The sequence below is a fragment of the Strix uralensis genome, chromosome 1 (genome assembly GCF_047716275.1).
Source record: "Strix uralensis isolate ZFMK-TIS-50842 chromosome 1, bStrUra1, whole genome shotgun sequence".
Taxonomy (NCBI): Eukaryota; Metazoa; Chordata; class Aves; order Strigiformes; family Strigidae; genus Strix; species Strix uralensis.
The window spans coordinates 142,993,127-143,009,351 of record NC_133972.1 but is presented as its reverse complement, the minus strand read 5'-3'; the positions used below and the strand labels follow the sequence as shown (position 1 = coordinate 143,009,351).

Here is a 16,225-nt window from a genome sequence, read left to right as displayed (position 1 = left end):
AGGTTAAGCTTTTGGTAGCAGGTGGTAGACATTATTTTCTTGCTGATGTCATTAGTTAAATTTATCTGTAAGAAATTGAGAAGGAATGAAGGAGTGACTTCTGCAGAACTCTGAAAGGCAGGTGCTGACTTGAAAAGACTCCTGTCTCACACTTAAATAACGTTTCATGAACAGATAAGATGTTATTTGCTTGCCAACTCCAAAGTCGGTTATTACACAAGCACCTACGGTGTCATTGGGAAAAGCTGCCAATGCCTGAGTTAGGGAGAAACTGCACCTATACTGTCCCTGTACGTGTGCCCGAGCCCTGTGAGAACCTGAAGGTTTGGGCAGAGCCGCCCGTGGTTGCACCGCTGGACACACCCGGGCCACACCTTTGTTGAGCTGATGACCTACATACTCCTCTCCTGCCAGAAGCCCTTTAGGGCTTGGGAAGGGTGACATGCCAATGTCTAACGCCCGAGGACCTCAGCACATGAAACGTGGCTCCAGCCGTGCCTCAGACTGCGAAAGCAGTGCTGTTACTCCCACCCACCGTGTTGTAGAGTAACCTGTTAGTTTGAGTGTCTGCTTACCACCTAATGTCAGGGGAGCTGTAGCAGTGAGACAGGGCTTCCTCCAGCGAGTAGGTGTGGTGGTGATCCAGCGTCTGTGCATCCCACTTCTGAAAAGAGATGCCTAACGATACACCTGTATGAAGGAAAAGGGATATCCTTCCAAGGATACGTATACCTCATTTAGAGATTCAGATTAGGCAGAGGCGTGTGCCCTGGGGGATTATGGAAAGAGAGAGTGTAATTATGGTTTTCTTTGGTGTTTTAGTACTGGAATGACGATCATGTTTTTGCAGATCTACTTAGTGTCCTGGGGCTCAGAGAGTATGTCCCCCTTCCCAGGGGATCTCCAGTTGGCCGTACAGTGTCTTGGAGCTTGCTCTGATGCCCCACCACAGTCATGTGTTCATGTTGAAGGTTGAGGATGTATTTGAATGTTTTCCCTTAATCATGCATGCAATATCTGACTGCTTATTGCAGTTTATGCCCCAGAAGAGGTTATTTTTCCAAACCTAGCATTTCTTTTTAGAAAAATACTTTGTTTTCTTAAAAAAACCTGAAAAATCAAGTGTGGAATATATAATTTGTGTGCCATGGGATAGATGTGGTTGTCCTCTCTACATACAATGCTTTTGCTTTCCTTTATTGAATGCACAGTTAATTACCAACATGGCATCTAAGCCTTAGATAAAAGAGCTCCTTAGCTGTAACACATGATACTGTTGTAATGATGGCTGTTGTTGTTCTTGACAGAATCCCTAAATGGATCTTGGAAAGAAGGAGGATTTGTGCCTTCTAGTACCAGCAGCAGTGGATACTGGAGCTGGAATGCTCCCAGTGACCAGTCCAACCCATCCACCCCATCTCCACCTCTGTCAGCTGATAGCTTCAAAGCCTTTCGAACACCTTCCCAGCCAGATGATGGTATTGACGAAGCTGAAACAAGCAACCTTCTCTTTGATGAACCCATTCCTAGGAAGAGAAAGGTTAGCCTCATGTTAAATTCCATCCCCATGGGCAGTTAGGATGTTGGTAGACTTATTTTGCTGTGAGAAGGGAACAAGTCACCCAAACAGCTCTGTATGTGTATCCCCTCCTTGGCATCCAGCTAACATAGGTACTTAGCCTAGTCACTGTATCTCATTCAACCTAGTCACCTACTGCACACACATGCTGCCATCAGCACCACATATTTTCTGGCAGATGGTGAGGTTCTACAGAGCCTCCTGCTCAGAAAACACTGAAGTGATTTCCAGAAGGTGTTGCCTCTGGCCATTGAAGGGATTTCTGTCCTACTTTGGCAAATCCTTTGTATGCAGGATGCAACAGGCAGCCTTTACATGTCATCACAGAAACTGGATATGGCCTTAATAGTTTTTGTTCCCTGAAAATGCTGTTTGTCTGACAGCATGTCAGATACCTTAATACTGTGAAGCTTTCTCTGCGCAAACATATGGAGTGAAAAAAAAAGAGAGAGAGATCAAACCTGATGGCTTTTGATACAGTATTAGCAGTGGCCAAATTTATCCTTGGTAGGAGTGCAAAAGCAGTCTAAATAAAACACAGTGTAAAAAAAAGAAAAAAAGTCCAAAACTAACCCCAAACAAGCAATGTTATGCTAGCAGGCAAGCTCTTCTCAAAGAAAAAGAAAACAAAGAGATGGCACTAGTCCAAGTTTTCTTCCCTCCCAATGAAACAGGACAGATTTTACATAGCAAGATGAAAAAGGGCTTTTTGTAAGGAGTAAAACCAGAGAATTTATTCTCCTTAGTGACTTTGTTTCTGGCTCAGTCTGAGATAGTTAATTACTTCATCACCAGCAGGAAGAAGTTTTAATGACTGTTTAAACCTGTTCAGATTTACCCTTTTGCTCCAGAAGTTGCTTATTTGCTCACCCACACTGTTCTGCCCTTGTTTGTGGGAGAGGGATGTAAAATGTTTGTGCTTCCTGCTAAAAAGGAAAAAAAAAATTTTGGAGGACACCTTTGTTATAATAAATTAGAAGTTAGAGCTGACTGTAAACTAAAGACAGAGATGATTTTGGGGGGGGGTGGGACAGGAGGAGTGGGAATGCAGAGGTGTGCTGGTTTGCCTTTTACTTCTCAGTTAAAGCTCAGCTTATTAGCATCGCTCTTATTGCTCAGCTGTGATGAGACAGATGGATTTGCAGCTGCCATCTTTGTTTTACAAGTTGTCTTTGAATATTTCTATTTATGTACCCACCACCAATGTATTACGCTATCTGTTCTGGTTTGCAGGGATTTTGCTCTGTATGGGAAATATTTAATTTAAATAAATAACATTACCTGCCAAAATTTGTTTTATAAATGAACTGTGTTTCCTGCAGGTTTTTTTATTCTGGCCCCAGCATGGTACTTAGAATCTAAGTACAGCTTCGCACCTTTAGAAGCTGAAATAAAAATGTTCAGGTTATTTCTTCTTCAGGGCTGCAAAAATCAGAAGGAATAAACTTGGAAATAGAGTGATCGATAACCTCACTTTTACTCATTAAAGTTTCTTCCATTTCATATTTGGAAAATGTCATGTTTAGCAACCACTTCGCCTTAAAGTTGTTTTCTTAAAAGTTTCCACTAATGTAGTTATTCCTCCCCAAACCATTTATGTTCCATTATTTTCTTAAATAAAACATTAAGCCTGATTAGGCAATTTTTTGACTAGTCAGAAATGGAAGCATTGTTTATGTTCTGTATTTCTACTGAGTGAGATTTCATATGGTTTGCATGGTTTTTTGCAGACTCCTAGTACTGACAATAAAGCCAAAACCACAGTGGGGCTAGGAGGCTGGTTTGACCATCAAACTGGAGATTGATGTTAAACCATTCTGTGTTCCTGATGTCATATCAGAACTCCTAAGATGTAAATGATAAGCATGGTCTTCATCTTGTCCCCATGGTTGGTTGTGGTTTTTTGAGCTGATGATAGTATTTAGTATTATAGTGTAGAAGTAAGAAATGTATCTATCAGAATTGCCAGATAGATTATATTCTATTTTAGGAAAAAAGAGTTCTGTATCTATTTGAATGGTAGTTGTATTATCAGATAAAAAAAATATAGGGGGAATTTGTGTGTGACTTATTCCAAAGTAGAAGGTTTTCATATAAACAGTATGACCAGGTACCTCAAATCTTAAAGCCCTTAGCATCCATACTTTCAAACAGGAGATGTTAGACTGCCAACTATGAGGACATGCTACTAAAATCAACTTGTATTTTAAAAAGCCCATCAACTGAGATTTTTTAAAAATATATTCTAATCATCATCTTTCTAGCAAATGCTGAAACTTGCCATCTACTGGCATGCAGTTCCAAAGGGTCCAAATGGAAAAAAACACCAACTCAAATTTCATTCAAGACACAGTGAAGCATGTACTTAACTTATGGACGTGCTTGTTCCATTTTTTTTTTCAACAAGCCTTATATGAATATATTCATTTAATCTTACATGTAACTAAAATTATAAGATAATAATACACTATTTTGAAGATCTTCCTCATGTTTTCTTTAATAATGTGTTCTGTAATAATAGAGATTTATTTTTGAGAAGTACAAATTATTTAGATTTTTTTTTAATTTAAAATTTATAAAGTAGGTTTCATTTTGGAGTAAAATTAGCTTTTAAAAAAATCTATACAGTTCTGCAACATCTGTGTTGTTTGTTACCACATACTGTGCTTTAAATTAAGACTAGTTTTCTCCAGAGTCCTCAAAATACTGAAGATTGGGATGGTTATAGCTTTGTTGGCTATGCTCTAAAACAATTATTTTAGGCCAATGAAGTTATATTAAAGAATATAACAAGAATATTAAAATGAGATTATACACATACTCTTTTGAAAATGTTGAACACAGCCAGATGGCTTCTCATTCTCTTGTCCAAGTAAGGGTCACAACAGCTTCTGAATGAAATAAAAGCATGTTTTGCCAGCTCATGGGTGAATATTGTCATAGCAGAAGCTACAGTTTTCTGGCACAGTATTTTTTATGTGTTGCAAAATTCACGAGCAGGAAGACCTTAATTTAAGAAGATGCCTTGCATTAAGTGAGAAGTCCTTATCAGTTGTTCTTTGAAAGGCTCCAAAGAAGTGTAGGAAGTTTTTATGTCTAACTTCTTTAGTGGGGAGACAGAAACTGGAACTTGCATATGAAAAAGCCATGCAAAAAAGTGAAGAGAGGTAGAGTTTTGTCACAAGCTGCTCCTGAAGCTTTTCACTGGGATTCTGTTGAGTTCAGTAGGATGACACTGTTGACAGAGACTATTACATCATTACAGGTTTGGAGGTGGAAGCTTTGAACCTTCACAGTGTTTTGTAACTGTGTATCTGTTTTGTGTGGTTTGGTTTTCTTTCTATCTTCCACACAACTAATGTTGCTTTACTCATTATTTTCAGAACTCCATGAAGGTGATGTTCAAATGCCTGTGGAAAAACTGTGGGAAGGTACTGAGCACAGCTGCAGGGATTCAGAAACACATACGGACCATTCACCTTGGGTAAGAAAGCAGTCTTTTCAAAAGTCTAAAGGGTTTGGTATAGAAGGGGAGCAGTCACACTTGGCTGGGGAGATGAACTGGATTGTCCTTGGCTTTTCTGTCTTAGATCCCTAGGTTTCTGAGGAAATTGTGGAGTAGTACGTCAAGGTAAATGAGAACATACTCAAACAGTGAGGCACTTTCTTCCCTGAACTTTTGTGAACTTTGCTAGAAGGTCAAATACAGCTCTAGGTCACACTGCACTTCCCTAACAGCCACGCAGCTCAGTGGCGCTTACTTCATATGTGCTGTCTGCACCTCATGTCCAGGCTGATGCTGTGCAAAAGACAGCAGGTTTCAGGGTCTTGCATGAATACTTTCCAGCCTTGTTTCCCATCAGATCGGGTGCTTGTGCCAGTTCTAAATCAAATTAACGCAAAAAACCCCACAGAAACAAAACCCCAAACCCAAAAACCCCGAGAAACCTATGAAAAAGAAACTGAGCTGCAATTCCATGTCTATGTTACTTGGACTAGAAGCAAAAGTGAATGGATCTTGTATGACACAAGCTAGTTTTGGAGCTTTAGTTTGCAGCTGAAATCTCCTGTGCAAGTTGCCGAGTGATCTAGCTGTCTCATACACAGTTACAGTGGGGACTCATGGTCTTCACCTGTTAGGTATGTGGAAACATAAAAAAATGTTACCCTGTGCTTAAAAATTAAAGTGACCATGAGGAAGTAGTCTGGTGTGGATCTCAGGATAGTCTTGCAAAGGTCATAGTAATTGCTGTTGGTTTAAGCTCTGAAGAGTGAGGCTATCAGAAACAGAAAATCTCTCTCAAAATGCAGTTACGAATGTTGCTTTGCCCTCTATGTTATGGGGACATCCTTTTCGTGTCACAGGAGAGGGAGAAGTAAATGGCAGAACTTTGTTGGAATTTGGAGTTTGTAACTTTGACGGAGAGAGGAGTTTTGGTGAATGACTGGCTGCAGTCTGATGGATGGTACTGCTGGTAGAGCCTTTCAAACCTGCTGAACCTGTGCTCTCTCAACGAGTTCTATTAAGTAAGGTGGTGAAAGGACCACAGGTAGAGGCAAGCAGGCTGAAGAACTGGCTAGGGCCTGGTTTTGGGTTTTGAGCACTTGCACTCAAACACACAGCAGATAGTGCCATGGATGCAGGGGCAGTTAAACCTTTCACATGTTCTCCTTCAGTAAGTCTGCTTCTGGAGAGTAAGACCAGAAAGTCCTGCATTGGCAAGCCAGCACATGTATGTCCTTTCTCTACATGTGTCTAAGTGAGTTGTACAGTGAGACTGTTTTTTAGCAGGTTCTTCTGTTACACCAAGTAAAGTTACAGTGAATCACAGCCATAACCATATTTGGTTTAATTAAGTAACCTACAATAAGATCTACATATTTTTTGCCATAACATCCGTGAAGTATATCTTGCCTGTGTTTGTTATATTTACCCACCCTTCTGTGGCTGCTCCATCATTTCTGAAAGTCAAAGTGCGTTAAGATTCCTGTTAACTGCAATAGTTAGGAATGAGAAACTGATATTTAAGCTGAAGCATAGAAGTTAAACATCTACTCCAAGGTCAAAGAATTAATCAAGAATAACACAGAGAGAAAAATAACCTAATTCCTACTTCTTTTCCCTTCAGACAAGATTATTTTCTTTTCCTCTCCCCCATCCCTGCAGCCAGAATGCTGATAAAGTAGGTAGGGTTGTAACTAGGAATACTAATTTATTGACAGTATGAATATATTTTCTCATGCATCTAGAACTTAAAATTTACCTTGGGGTTCTTGCTTTCATTTAATCGTCCTTTATTCTTTGTCTCGATACAGACGTGTAGGAGAGTCTGACTACAGTGATGGAGAGGAGGATTTTTACTATACAGAAATCAGGCTCAACACGGACTCAGTAGCTGATGGCTTAAGCAGTCTTTCCCCAGTCTCTCCATCTTTAGCATCTCCTCCTTCCTTTCCCACCCAAGACGCAATCCGTCCTGAAACTTCCTGTGCCAAAACTGAGACTAAATTGATGACACCTCTGAGCCGCTCAGCTCCTACCAACCTCTACCTCGTACACACAGACCATGCTTACCAGGTAATGCTAGTGAGAGTGAACTCCATTGATTACACTAATGTCATTAATGTATAAAGAAATGTCAGATGACAATGTTTGGATTTTAAAAAGCCAAGTGTAGTTTTAATGAGTTGATAAGTTTTCAGGACAACCCAGGGAGTTCATCTCATTTAAATTTAGATGTCTGCTTCTGAGCTAGCTGTTTGTTTGTTTGTGCTCCCACCACAGCTGGTGGATTTTGGGGTGCTATTATCCAGCCACACACAGTAGTTTGAGAACAGTTGTTCTGTGTATCTCTACATCAGTTAATTCTCCACTGAGCATGAGGAGAGCTCAAGGTGACATGCTCAGATGTGGTCTCCTGCATTGTAAAAATTCTTCTTCAGGCAGCCAGATCCCTCCCAGAGTCTTCCTTTCAGCTCTGATTGTAGTGGATGTGTCTGTAGGCAAGTACTCAAGGGATGCCAGAAACAATTCATTTCCTTTATTTGTACAGTGTGAGATGTCAGTTTGCATACGTGAAGTAGAGCAGGAACAATGAAAAGGCATATATGGTATCCTCCTACTCTTAGAGGTAATGCTTTGCAAATGGCAAAAATCCAATCAGATCCAAAACCTGCTGTTTCAAAAACTTCCAACTAAGTTCAGACAGAAAGCATTAATTTTGAAAGTGCACTAAAATTTGACATGTTTTGGTCTGGATACCATATGAGAAAAGAAGACTAGAGGCTTTGAAGTAGTGTAGTTCATGACCTGCGTATGCACCGGATAATTAAACTCTGTTAAATTTATCAGATGTAATAACTTTCATATACAGCATTGTGCGGATGAAACATTTTTGTTGTGTGTCTGGAGCAGACCCACTAAAAGGGCAGAGGGAACCACACAGAGTTCACAAGCTTGTTTTAGACTCTCGTGCACGTTGGAAAGCATGGACGGAAGCTTGGCATCTCAGGTGGGAGCTGCATCCGGTAGCACACCAACCTGGGGACTGATTGAGCCAGCTAGGAGAAAGACTTTCTTCTCAGTCTAGCTTAAGCCCTGCCCTCAGAGAGTGAGGCACCAAGTCTAGGCTGCTGAGAAGAGTCTCACTTCATTTGACATTTGCAGTCGTGACAGTCTTCCCTGCAATCTGGAGTTTTGCTTGATGCTTTTTTATAAGTAGCCTTTGAGTAAAGCACTTGCCTAAGGAAATCCTAGTTCAAATGTTTAAGCCGCTTGAATTGGATTTGAGTTGATGTATTCCACAACATGAGACTACAAGTGTCTGAGCCGTCTCTCCTTTCCAAGTTGCGCTGGTTTCAATACTTCATTTCATCAGCGAGGAGTGACACAGCCCGCGCTGTGCAAGGCTTTCTAGGTGGAAGCAGGAGGCAGGGTCCCTGCTTGAGCATTCAGGTTGTCCTTGCGAAGGAGGTAGCTTCTGCAGAGCAGGTCAGTGGCATCCTGTACTAGGGTCCCTCTAGCCCAGAAAAAGCAGCACTCTCCAGAAGGCAAGGTGGAGATTCAACTCTCACCAGCAAGAGGAGGAATTGAGCCCAGCTTTCACTTACAGCATTTAAGCGTTCTTGTGACTAATCTGTTGTGTAAAAGGGAATAGCAGAGAAGGTGAAGACAGCATCTTGAATACCACCATATTTCCTGTAGTTTGGTTGCTGTAATGAGCCACGTACAGAATCTCAAAACTTTTTTTACTTCGGATATTATCTGCATCAAAACTGAAACAAAGTATTGAATGGGAATGTAGTGATGAAGACAATTTCTTATATGAATGAGAGCATGAAAGTGCAAATTACTTCTTTGGGAGTGAAGAGGCAAAATTCTCAGCTCAAGGAACTCAGATAAGGGAGGCTGAATAATGTCCATCCCAGGATTCCTGTTAAAAAAGGGAAAAAAATATAGAACCCAAAGCCGGATCGTAAGAATTCTAAACAGGTCTGTTAATTGCCATTTCCTGTATGACTGGAAAATGGCAAATAGAATACGTGTAAGTAAGAAAGGTGTAAAGAGGAAGCGAGCAGGCAAGTCCTGACTCTCTTCTCTGACCCAGTCCTATGGATGAGGAAAGATTTAGAAGAATAATTGAAGAAATTGTGGAAAGTACAGCAAATGAGGTGAACTGCAATGGAGGAACTCCAAAGAATGACTATGCTAGAACAGTCTAACATCTTCCTTGGACAAGGTAGCTTTGTAAACAGTGAAGAAGCAGTACAGAAGAACAAATCCCTTTGGATTCGAGGAGAGCATTTGATCTTGAAACATACAGGCAGTTATTAGGCTCGAGATTAAATTTAGTGTAGGAGAGCTGGGGAGTCAGGGAGAGCAGCAGTGAGTTATTTTGAAAGGGCTATTGAATGTTATTAGCGGAATTGAATGAAAAGCTGTTCTGGGGCCTGATCTCATTTTCATTAAATCATTTTGGTACTACACAAATACTCTAATAAACTTTGCTGATAACAAACTCAGGAGATGTCAGCTGTACAGGGATTTATGTATCATGCTTACATGACTGGGTGATCTTAAGAATAACAGGTTTTGGGTGCAATTTAATGGCAGAACATGCAAAGTCCTGCACCTTAGGAACTAATGAGATTTTTCTGCTATAAACTGGGGTAGTTAGAAAATTATGTGAGGTGGAAACCTATGTTCATTAATCAAGCACAGTATGACCGTGAGCCAACAACAATAGAGATGTGAAGGGGAAAAAAAATGAAGTCATCAGCTTTCTTGGGTAAGAAATATCTAGGAGAGATGGGGATTTTTAATGCTGTTGTACAAGACCCCCGGATAACTTCAACAGAGATCCTGAGTAGAGTTCTGGTCAACCAAGTTCCAAGTGTGATGGGCTCCAATTTGAAGAGGTAGAAAGAAGGCAATCAGAGTGCAGAGGGAGGGCAGGGAGGATACTGAGGGCCTCTCCAGGCCAGAGACTGACAGCTCGGGCAAAGCAGGGGTGAGGAGAGGATGGGATTGCTGCCTGGGAAGAAAGTGAGAGAACAAACGTGAGAGGGGAAGAGGACAAGCATGTGCTATTTCAGATATAAGGGCAGTGTTGGCACAAATAAGTAATTATATATTATCCTTTAATACATTTTGATTGGGAATTAGATAGAGGTCTCTAAAGCAAAGTGAGATTGGGGTATAGAAACTCTTCAGTTCATTGTAATGTTATGGTTGCTTACGTTATGGAAGAGATGGTCTAAAATGTTAGCGTGAAAAAGGTGACTGTGCTTGATGAGCAAAGGTGCATGTCTGGGAAACAAATGAACAAGGTGATTGTCTGTCTGAATCTGATCATGTCTGAGGTAGATATTTAGGCACTGAGAAAAAATAATTGAGCACCGTGGTATTTTAGGCAATTGCAAATTACAGCAATTTTAAGGTTCTCACACTTCATGTTTCATTATGAAACTAGTGCCTGTACCTGTTAAATTTAGCTACAGAGAAACTACAGGCGGGCTCTTTCAGCATCTAGGATTTCCCTTGTGGGTCTTATTTGAATATCTGAGGAAGTTGCCATGCTAAGCCTGGCTTTGAGCTGATATCCTGGTGGGACGCTGAGCAGAGGCACTGCCACCTCGCTGCCCAACCAGCTGCCTCCAGTCCTTACTGACAGGAGTGCTGTGGTCATTCACTCCTTTCCGTTTGAACAGGGTTGTAATGAAGCACTACTGGTACCATCTGGAGTTGCCAAATTTTTCTTGATGCCTTTCAGCGAGGTTTTTATATTTTATGGAGCTCAGTGAACGTTTGTTCCGCATGTCTGTGTGGATTCTCTTGGAGCTGTCAGCAGGCTCGGCAGCCCACAGAGCATCGCTGCCGTAACAGAGGCATCCGGTGGTCTCTGTTTCTTTTCCTTGGAGAGACTCCAGGGGATTGCTTCAGCACTTGTTTACTCTGAAGATTATCTTTAATGGGGACTATCAGGTCGTAGTTTGTCATCACTCCTCTCTGACTGGCGGCTCAGGGAAGCGCTCACTTCCCCAAAGCAGTGAGACAACTTCAGCAGCCTTAAACACAACCACTACTTAAAATAAGTGTATTGCGTTATTGACAGGTGCAGGCAACTGAAAGGCAGAAGTAAAAACTCATTTTTAATAGTGGGTTCTTTATAAGTTTAAACCAAGGAGATTTTTTTTGTGGTGAAAGCTTGAAATTCAAGAGTAAAAGGGAGCCTGTGTTCACGGTGGCTACTCACACTCCTGCTAGGCAGCGTAACTGCAAAGGTATGAATTTCCTGACTCTGTAAATTAAATGGGATTCAAAAAGGGGCATGGAAGAATCCCTGAGGGCTCATAACCCGGTGAGAAAACCAGAGGGAAGGCACAAGATGAAAGATGCTCAACGCTCTGAGCTCAGATTATCAAGTATTGCACCCTAGGGCAGCACAGGGTATTACAGCCCAAATGGGAAGAACGTAAGAGTTCAAGGGGCCCAGGGGTCCTTCAAATATTTGCTTTAACTTAGTCTTTTAAGAGCTGTTTTTTGAATCCCAAGGATGATTTTCAGCTCCTTGTTTTTAATAGGAGAGACTGTTTTAATGGGGACGATTCTTAGCATGTATCTGATAAATGAGGAATGGCTAACCCTTACTGTTGATCGTTAACCCTACTGCATGAGAAGCCTCTCTATCCAGTCTTCAGTTGTTTCAACCAGCTGCCATCAGTTTAAATACTGCCGTGTTTATCACTGTGGTACAGGTGATCATTTGTAATATTTTGTGCTGCTAGCTGGCATTATTTTAAAAATTATTTGCATATGATGTTTGATTTTTGTGTCATTTTCTATCAGATCTAGCTTTTAAGGGTTTTACTTGGATTCTTGTGAGAGCTATCGTCTTTCTCTAAACAAGGTTTTAAGAACAGTGATATATATACCCTTCCTTACTGACTTATCCATGATTATCCCTCTCATAAGGATAAAATGCTTGTCACCATGCAGTTTTTTCCACCTCGGAAAGTGTCTCGTAGATTACAGTTTCAAGGAGTGAAAGATCCCTTGAAATGCTTTGGAAGAGGAATGGTTCTTCTTACTGGAATAATATTTTCTTTTCACACAGGCCACTCCTCCGGTGAACATTCCAGGGTCAGCAAAATTCACTCCCAATGGCAGTAGCTTTAGCATCTCTTGGCAGTCGCCTCCAGTTACCTTCACTGGCATTCCAGTAAGTGAATGAGAAAAAAAGAAAGAAATAATAAGTTTTTAGAACTTCTCGTTTTGTTTTACAGGGTCTCACAATAGAAGTAAATTTGACATAACAGATACCGAAAATAAATTAAATATATGCTTCAGTTTGCCAGCATGGCTGATTTTAGCACTTTTGCCAGTCTCTTTAATTCCGTACAGTTTGGGGTTTTTTTGCAGCAGTATCTACAAGTAGAGAATTGGATCTATAATGTATATATTTTTTTTTTAACTGTATGCTTATAAAAGAACATTCTGGTAGGTGCAGAGTCTGGCACTATACACTCCTTTTTGTGCCACTAAGAGATTTCTTACAAAATTAGATGGAAAATCAGTGAGATGATGGTTATGCTAACAGGCTAATTGGGTTCAAGCAGTAGGGCTGTTACCTAAATGAACTCTGAAGATTAAGCATATTTAAAAGGCAACTGGAAGAAACAATAAGATGAAATGGAAAGTCTGATTCTAGGAGGCTACATATATGTAGCCCCTATTGATAGCAGAAAATTGTTGTTCTATATAGAAAATATGTTCAATACATACTGCATTTTAATATTAATACATACTGCAGTTTGACAACTTCTTAATGAAGATGTATTAGACGTATGTATTAGATGTAAACTCAACTCTGACCCTTTCTTCAAAAAAGCTGGTGTACAAGGCCTAATTTCATGAACAGGACTGCAGAAATGCAACGTTTACTTAATCATAGACTTCCAGTAACGCAGTATAGGTGTGGATACTGTAGGGGGAGTTAAAAACCTTTATGAAGAGTTCAAAGGGATTATGCTTCTAGAGCCTAGCATAGTGAATACGAAAAGTAAATGTAAATCACTATTTAGGAGTAGTGGAAAATCTTCTGTATAATAAATATTAATGTAATGTATCCTAATTTTTATTGGAAAGCATTTTTCAGTATAAATTTATATTCTCTAATCATAAACCTTTTTTAAATCATAACATCTCATTCAATATTACACTTTATGAATTTATGAATTTTTAAAGTGTAGTTATATAAGGCATATTGCTCATCCAGAGAACCATATAGCTTTTTTTTTTTCCTGACAGTGAATATTAGACATGGTGATAAGCGATACTATTTTCCTCCCTTCACCAAGTGAATCTCCAAAGCTTCTTACTGTCAACCTTTGGCAAATCTTGGAGATTTTCTGCAGAGGCTGTGGCATCCTGCAGGGCTGATAAAAAATGAAAGTGGCTGAATCAATTACACTGCACTCTGCCAATGAATATTTATTAAATTCCATCAAGGAACAACTAACAGTGAAAAGACATCACGCTGGCAGCAATTTCAACAAGAGTGCCTTGACAGAGCGTGCTATCCATGAAGTACCTCGAGAATTTGATTTCCCAACAATGGGGTTGATATGGAGTAATTATGGAACTGGCTCCTTTTGTGGAGTAGCAAAAATTGGTGCCAGGAGTGTTGGGAATCTAAAAATGCAATTAGCCACATTGTAAATCAGACACTTAAGAGGACAGGATTAGACACGTATGTGTTGATTTTACTTGTTCGAGCAACAATGTTGATCTGTGGCTGTAGAGTTGAGAATTCTCAAAAGAATTTAAGAAATGCCAGATCACTTTCTGAGAATTGTATGGAGATACCAATGATTTAAGTACAATTGAAAAATAATGCCAATACAGAAACCTGGATAAGCAATAATGATGTCAGAATTATGAACCGCTCAGGGAACCATATGAACTGCCTTTATAACTCTCTCTGTCTAACAACATCTATAAGGCTGTTTAGGAGAGAAAAAAAAAAAGAAAAAAAAAAAAGACCTTCTAGGTTTGCTCACATTTGACTATTCTGTCATCAGTGAGATCATTTATGAATTACAAAGGCAGTGAAGAATTATGTGCAGTCAGGGTGCAAATGGCAGGTGATGTATATTAAATGAAAGTTTATTTTCTCCTCTTTCAAAGTAAATTAGATATGGCCTTACAAAAACAGGGCACTGTCAATTCCCACCCTTACACTGAGTGCAATTACTTTAGGAAAGCTATAGTATAGGAGACTTTCTCCTTCTCTTATGAGGTTTATTTAAGCCCAGACTGTGTGACAAAGCCAGCATACTGTAAACTCCTGCAGTTGTATACATACATGGTCCCTGAGATTAGGTGCATATTTGTAGCACCCAAGGGAACTTCAGAGAGTAACTCCAAACCATTACTTTTTGCCTGACCCTGGATACTTATTCAAGCAGTTTTCTAAAATGGCTTTGGGATACTTCTTTGGCCTGGACAAACCACTGAGCAGGAAAGGATTAGCTACAGATTTGCAAAAGTGTGTAGGTCTGTGCATTTCTTCACATTACTAGTGATGTTGGAATGGGGCCGTTCTGTCCTTGACCTGTTAGAGGGCTGTTTAATCCTGGTTTTGAACAGTCTCCTTTCTAGGCCTCTATGTCAGCAGTTAAGTCCACAAGAGAGATGAAATTTCAAAATAGTCTTTTTTTGTGGGTTTTTTTGACGTCTGTTTCCCCATTCATTCCCCTGGACATTGAATTTTGATGGCGCTGAGCACTCCCTGTTTGCTGTCCTCGGAAGTGGGGTGTTCAGACAGACGTCATGACTTGCATTAAGTCCTCGCTTTCAGGCAGCCTTTAGCAGAGCAGCACCAAAAAGCCGTTGTGAACATGAGTGTGCTTATCAACAAGTTCCTAAGTGCCTCAAAACAAGCTGTACAGACAGCTGGATCGGTTGGGGTTCAGTATGTGGCTGCTTTAGGTATTCACAGCTTCAAACTGTAGGCATTTATCTAAAAGTCTTGTAGTCGTAAAGGAGGAGAATTAGGGGAGTCTCCCAAGTCCTTAACATTTTGTGCTCTGAGTCATGCATAAGTTAGATTCCCAAGGCAGATGGGAAATACACTTTTTCTCCTGTTTTCCCCAGATAACTTTGCAGGGGCAAGAGAAGGTTGAGTGTTGGCACAGCTGTGGGTCATTGCTAGGTGCAATTCTCTGCATGAAGCAGAAAGGACAAGTTCGTGTTTGCTCTACTCCACCACTTGAGACTGAACTAGGCAAAAAAATAAGGCATGTCACGGGGATGTATGAGGAGGACAAATTAAATGGTGTAGGTGGGATGAACAACGGTGGAGTCTGTATTTCTTGGTACTGGAAGACTTAACATAATGACCATATAGTTCCACTTTTATGTAATGTAGGATAAGTCTTCTTGAATGCCAGCATGATCTCTGCTGTGTGATACTGATTTTTACCTACCTGCTCATAAGACCCAAAAAGGTTGAAGAGGGAAGAAGGTCTTTAAGTTTGATAATCTGGTGTTTACAGATCACAAATCTTCTCTGTAACCGCAGTTTCCCCCAGGAGATGTAACTGGAAACTCCACGTCCTTGCTTCAAACAAACACTATAGTTTCACATTAATTCTCTGTGTTAGGCAACACTTCAAATGTGAAAAGAATCTGAGGGCAAGGATTGCATTCTCATGTCCTCCTCTTAATCTGCTCTTAGTGTCGCCTACAAAGGAGTACAGCTAACTGGTATTGTTTAGACCTGCTGCAAAGTGTATCAAAATACACTAAAGCTCAACTTCAGTGCAGTTTAGCTGCCTTGGTATGCCAATCTGTGGAAACCATTGTGAAGAGACCCTCTCTGGAGAATGTGAGGGGAGATGCAGTCTGTGCGCTGCAATTACTGCTCAAGCCTGTTCTGTATTTGGAAGCAATCAGGATAACTGCTTATAACATAGGAGGCTATCAAAGTACTTTTTTGTTCAGTGATAACCAAGGAATATGTTGAGTATCAATTAATAGTGGTAGATACAAAAAAATTCTGTTTTTTAAAATGTTTAAGTCTAGCAGAATTGACTGGAGATCTCTGGTTGCTGGCAATGACTGGAAAACCATGTAGTGTGTGG

The 16,225-nt window shown here is 40.3% G+C and overlaps 1 protein-coding gene across 2 annotated transcripts in view; it reads left to right on the top strand.

Annotated features, from left to right (window-relative positions):
* The window catches only part of ZNF704 (zinc finger protein 704), a 110,951-nt gene that overhangs the window by 74,665 nt on the left and 20,061 nt on the right, over nt 1-16,225 (top strand). Inside the window, exons 4-7 of one of the 2 annotated variants that reach the window (XM_074883525.1) lie at nt 1,308-1,540; nt 4,963-5,063; nt 6,896-7,157; nt 12,196-12,300. In XM_074883525.1, coding sequence (XP_074739626.1) covers nt 1,308-1,540; nt 4,963-5,063; nt 6,896-7,157; nt 12,196-12,300 — 701 coding nt within the window. The remainder of the gene's footprint in view (nt 1-1,307; nt 1,541-4,962; nt 5,064-6,895; nt 7,158-12,195; nt 12,301-16,225) is intronic. The other variant, XM_074883533.1, reaches the window with a different exon arrangement.